This window comes from Ranitomeya variabilis, chromosome 5 (assembly GCF_051348905.1).
Source record: "Ranitomeya variabilis isolate aRanVar5 chromosome 5, aRanVar5.hap1, whole genome shotgun sequence".
In the NCBI taxonomy this organism is placed as follows: Eukaryota; Metazoa; Chordata; class Amphibia; order Anura; family Dendrobatidae; genus Ranitomeya; species Ranitomeya variabilis.
Window position 1 is genome coordinate 20,911,051 of NC_135236.1, and position 5,856 is coordinate 20,916,906.

Below are 5,856 nucleotides of genomic sequence, written 5' to 3' on the forward strand. Positions count from 1 at the left end.
TGGGGCCAATCATATCAGGAACAGGATGGAGCCAATCATACCAAGAACAGGATGGTGCCAGTTATACCAGAAAAAGGATGGGTCTAATCATACCAGGAACAGGATGGGGCCAATCATACCAGGAACAGGATGGGGTCAGTTATACCAGAAAAAGGATGGGGCCAATCATATCAGGAACAGGATGGAGCCAATCATACCAGGAACAGGATGGGGCCATGGATACTAGAAATGGGATAGTGCTAATTATAAAAGAAAAAAGGATGGGAACAATCATACCAGGACCATGATGGGGCCAATCATACCAGGACAGGTATGGGGTCATGCATCCCAGGACCGGGATGGTGCCAATTATACCAGAATAGGGATGAGGGGGCCATGCATACCTGGATAGGGATGAGGGGCCATGTGTATCAGAATGGGGATGAGTGGACCATATTTACCAGGATAGGGGATATTAAAGTACAGAAATGACCATTTTTTGTTTCAATTTTTTTTCCTAATATCCTCCTCTAAAACCTTGGTGCATCTTATGTTTCGGTGCATCTTATAGTCCGAAAAAATGGTAGATGGAAAGCTCCGCATGTTAGCTTAATCAAGATTAAACATGTCCTTTTTCAAAATATTGTAGCAAGTAGGTTAAATCGAAATGATCAAAAATCATTTCAAACTTATTTTCAATCCACTGAATTATATGTTGCATCATGCAGAGACCTAGTGATATACTGCAGGTCAAACAGTTTCTGTTTGTTACAACTAAAGATGAACATGTCTTCCAAAATCCAAATCAGGATAATAGATTGAATTTAGCTGCATAGTTTGACTCTATGAGAATAAAAAGTTTCTGTTTGCCATTAAAAGATGTTTATTTTGCTCGGAGGCCTCTCCCTACTCCACATGTGATTGGCATAATAATAATAATAATAATAATAATAATAATCTTTATTTATATTGCGCCAACATATTCTGCAGCGCTTTACAGTTTAACAGTTTCAAACACAACTGTCATAAGTAACAACGTTAACAATAGAATAATTGAAACAAAATAAGACGACCCTGCTCGTGAGAGCATACAATCTATAATGGGCATAAATGTCAGAGAGGATTAATAAAAGTGGGGCACACTGGGGACCAAGGAATCAGTGCTGGAGGACTATGGAGAGCCAGTAGAGGACCAAGCATTGAGGTGCACAAAGACAAGAGAGGGGAAGATTAAGTATTATACATATGTTATATTTTACTATCAAATCTCACTTTAAAAAATACTCAAGTAAACTGTTAGTTTGCCAGATATCATGTTGATGACATAAAATAATTTGTATTCTGGAGAATCCATAATTTAGTTTGATTGTTGTAATAAATTTGCTTTCAATTGATTAACTCAACTGTATTTTAACATATCTAGTGGATGCAAAATAAAGACATGGGTAAAAAACTGAGATGTGAGAAATGTTTTCAGTGATAGGATTCTGAGATTCGTAGCTGTATTTTCCTTTTTAACTGAAATTTTCACCTTCTCCCTCCATTTAAAAACATAAACCGCATCTTTTGCATAGCTCTCTTGATCTCGTTGTTCCTCAAACTGTAGATAATGGGATTCATCAATGGTGTCACCACTAAATACAACAGGGATCTGTATTTGTTGATATTGGATGAGCTCTCATCAGATGGAGCCATGTAGACTGCGATTAGGGTGCCGTAATATGCACATACTGTGGTCAGGTGGGAGCTACATGTGGAGAAGGCTTTTCTTCTACCATTAGTTGAAGAAATTTTAAGGATGCTAACAAAAATGCAAAAGTAGGAAATAATAATAAGAGTAAATGGGAAAAAAAGCGTAAAGATGCAATAAACAAAGTCTTGCAAAATTACAATAGAAATGTCTGAAGTGGCCAATTGCATTATGGGACTAAAGTCACAGAAGAAATGGTCTATGGAATTCAAGCCACAGAAGTTAAACTGGATAATAGCAAAGAACTCACTTGATATCAACCCAATAACCCAAAACCAAGACCCAATGACCAACTGAAGGCAAAGATCTGGACTCATTAGAGAAGAATAATGTAATGGATGGCAGATGGCCAAATATCGATCACATGACATGATGGCGATGATTGAACATTGAATAAATCCAAAGATACCAAAGGCACAAAGCTGCAACAGACAGCCCCAAAGGGACAGGACTCCTTCCTCCACAAATGTTATGTCCAGCATCATGGGGATAACACTGGTGGTCAGTAAGACATCTGCAATGGATAAATGTTTGAGAAACAGAAACATTGGGATTTTGAGGTGGTCGACGGTGGTCACTAGAAAGATAATAAGAAGATTTCCTCCCAGTATACATATGTAACTCAGGGTTAGCAGAAGGAATAGAAGAGGTTTGTATTTGGACAGACTTTGGAATCCAAGAAGACGTATCTGCGTGACTTCTGTCTGATTCTCCTCACACATAATTGTGGTCCATGAATATTTTAAAAAAATGTTTTTTCTCCTAAAAAAATAAGAGCATTTAAAAAAAAAACCTTTATAAACTCCTGAAATACATCACAGTATGACACTTTATGATTGTTTTTCCTACAGGAGACTCTCAAGAGTCTCTTTTCTAATTTCAGCCATGATGTGATATGTAACCGCTCTTGAGTCTTCTCATGTAAAGACTAGATCTCCTAAATGTGGACGTCTTTTATAATGTCAGAAAAACATGGCAAATCCCCCTGGATCCTGATAATCACATTCTGCTGGAAGAGGTAAACACACAAGACTGGCCGCTTAGATTAATTGATAATTTAATTACCCAAGAGGACGTTTTGTTATGGTCCATTATTTTATAAAGCCTAATGGTTTATTATTGGAAATAATTATTATTTTTTACAAGAACATATTTTATTTTCAGATAAAAAAATGTTCCTACTTTTTGTATTCTAATCTATCTAATCTAATCTAATCTACAGTATTCTTTAGATGTGACAAAAAAGCAAGGTTTCCGATGCACAAGTGACAAATTTTGGAACTAAACAGCAAGTTAAAAGTTTTGTGTCAAATCATATGATACATCACACAACCTCATTGTGCAGGTCAGTATACAACGATGTTGGCATAAAATATACAAAGAGACCTGAACATTGAATAGTTAGAACAGACCGGAGTTTGATTGTTTTTTTTCAGCTGAAACAAAGACTGAAACATTTGACAGCAAAAGTAAGTTCATCTTTTATACTATATGCATTCAATTTGTAAGGTTTTTTGTTATATTTCATGTGTAAAAAAAATTAATTGGAAAAAGTGTTATACTACGACTCTAAAACACATCATTCAAGCTTTTCCTTTTGTATATATATCTGTGACAGCAACAACTTGCACTTATTAAATATAAATTAATACGTGGAACTGCAAGATGTACTTTTCCCAAACAAAATACCAGCTGGGTGTGAAGATCGTGCACTCTGGAAAATGGAAAACACACTTAAAATTGCAATGGATCCGGCCGTTTCCTACAGACTAGAGATTCTGACTCCACAGTCCCCAATGGTTCCTGCGTGAGCTGAGATAGTCCTAACCACAAGCTAGATGTTTAGAGACGCGTAAACCCATGGATGTTCAGGTTCCCTAGGTTCGACGCACATAAAGTAAAATGGTTGTTTTCGGGGCCAAACTTCACCACGAACTTAACCCTGGACCCGAACCAGAAGTCAAAGGGGACCCAAACTTCAAGGCTTTAAAATGGCTGTAAAATAGTCATAGTGAGGGGTTGTGGGGTGCAAAGCAAACTAGATGGGGTAAGAGCTGGACAATTGCCTGCAAACGTATTCAGATAGGAAAATGATTTAAAATTAAACAGAATAGAGAAAAGAAAAACTAATAATTTTGAACTAAGAGGCGCAGGACCAAGTGGAAGAGGTAGGGGAGGAGGGGGATGTGGCTGTGTAGGTGGAAGAGGTAGGGGAGGAGGTATCCAACACTATTACAGTGTTTTTTTTGTTTTAGTTAGGTAACAGACTTAAAAGAACATGCAAGAATAAAAATAAGAATTTAGAACCAGGAGGCGGAGGTTCAAGTGGAGGAGGAGGTTGAGGTGTACATGGATGTGGCATAGGAGGAGGAGATAGCCAACACTGGTTTTGTTTTTTTTCTTAGGTGGGGGGGTATTTTTAAAACAGGCAGTGTAATAATTCGCTGGCAACTGTCTGTGTTTATAAAGATTGTATAATACTCCACACTTTTTGGGGGTTGAAAACATTGAGGAGAGCATCAAATAGGGGACATGGCTGTGTTGCTGGTGGTGGTGGTGTAGCTGCTGCAGGCAGTGTGAGAACATGCCTGCTACCAGGGCTATGGAGTCGGAGTTGTGGAGTCAGAGTAGGTGTCCATTTTGGTGGAGTTAAAGCCAGTATGAAATGGACTCCAACTCCTAAAATCCAACTCCTAAAATATTTAATACATTGGGTACAGTAGTTCAGTGCAGTATGAGCTGTACATTTTTTAAATAGAATTTGTGAACATCATAAAATGTACAATAAATGTCTGCTCTCTTCCTGATGTGAGGATGTAGGCTTTTAGTGGAGATGAATCTGTGCAGCACTTTATGTACATGCTTAGTAGTAAGGCACTACTGTGGAGTCAGAGTCATTTAGTCGGGAGTCAAGCAAATTGAGGCGTTGTAGGTTTTGGTTACAAACTCCACAGCCTTGCCTTCTATGTGCCCAAATGAAACAACTTCCTTTTGTGCACGCATGCATCAAGACGTTCTGCATAATTTTTGTAGGTATGAGTACAGCTGGATAAAAAGTGTGGTCAGAAGAAGCAGAGGTGGTTTTAGATTAGTTGGCTTAGTGCGCCTTCAATTTCTTTGCTTGGTCTTCCACCCAGGCCCCTGCTGAAAGCACAGATTTTGCACATATGGCCCATTGAAATCCATCTTTCACCTCACCCTTGCAAATCAAGTAAGCACCAAGTCATGCAGCAGTCACTTCTACTTTTTAATGACTCTATTGGCTGTAGTTCTGTGGGCCATCTGTTGTGATTTTGCTTTTTGCTCCCTCTAGTGGTCATTAGTGATTTGACTCTGGAGCTTCTGTCTTTTCCTATATCCTCACCTGGGCCGTTAGTTCAGGGGCGTTGCTATATAAGCTCCCTGGACCTTCAGTTCAATGCCTGGCATCGTTGAAATCAGAGCTAATCTGTTGTGCTCTTGTCCTATGATCCTGGTTCCTGTATTTCAAGCTAAGTCTGCTTCCGTGCTTTTTGCTTTTGTTTTGTTTGGTATTTTTGTCCAGCTTGTTCCAATCTGTATCCTGACATTTGCTGGAAGCTCTAGGGGGCTGGTGTTCTCCGTTAGACGGTTCGGGGGTTCTTGAATCTCCAGCGTGGATTTTTATAGGGTTTTTGTTGACCAGATAAGTTATCTTGCTATATTCTGCTATTAGTAAGCTGGCCTCTCTTTGCTGAACCTGGTTCATTTCTGTGTTTGTCATTTCCTCTTACCTCACCGTTATTATTTGTGGGGGGCTTGTATCTTGCTTTGGGGTCCCTTTCTCTGGAGGCAAGAGAGGTCTTTGTTTTCTTCTCCTAGGGGTAGTTAGATTCTCCGGCTGGCGCGAGTCATCTAGCGATCCGTAGGCATGATCCCCGGCTACTTCTAGTGTTGGCGTTAGGAGTAGCTATTTGGTCAACCCAGTTACCACAGCCCTATGAGCTGGATTTTTGAATCTCGCAGACTTACACGTTTCTCTGAGACCCTTTCCACTGGGGTCATAACAGTATGCCAGGCCAGTATTAAATGTTTAATGCATTGCAGAAGTGGGATTATAAGAAAGAAAATTTTGAGTTTTTTTTTTCCCTCTCTCATTTTTTTTTTTT

At 39.1% G+C, this 5,856-nt stretch overlaps 1 protein-coding gene across 1 annotated transcript; it reads right to left on the reverse strand.

Annotated features, from left to right (window-relative positions):
• Positions 1-1,506: 1,506 nt before the first annotated feature.
• LOC143774707 (olfactory receptor 5P81-like) lies at positions 1,507-2,451 on the reverse strand. Its single transcript, XM_077262471.1, has one exon. It carries the CDS (start codon positions 2,449-2,451, stop codon positions 1,507-1,509), a length of 945 nt encoding a protein of 314 aa, XP_077118586.1.
• Positions 2,452-5,856: the final 3,405 nt, after the last annotated feature.

Coding starts and splice junctions, on each gene's coding strand:
- LOC143774707 (XM_077262471.1), bottom strand. CDS start 2,451: ATGTGTGAGGAGAATCAGACAGAAGTCACGCAGATACGTCTTCTTGGA.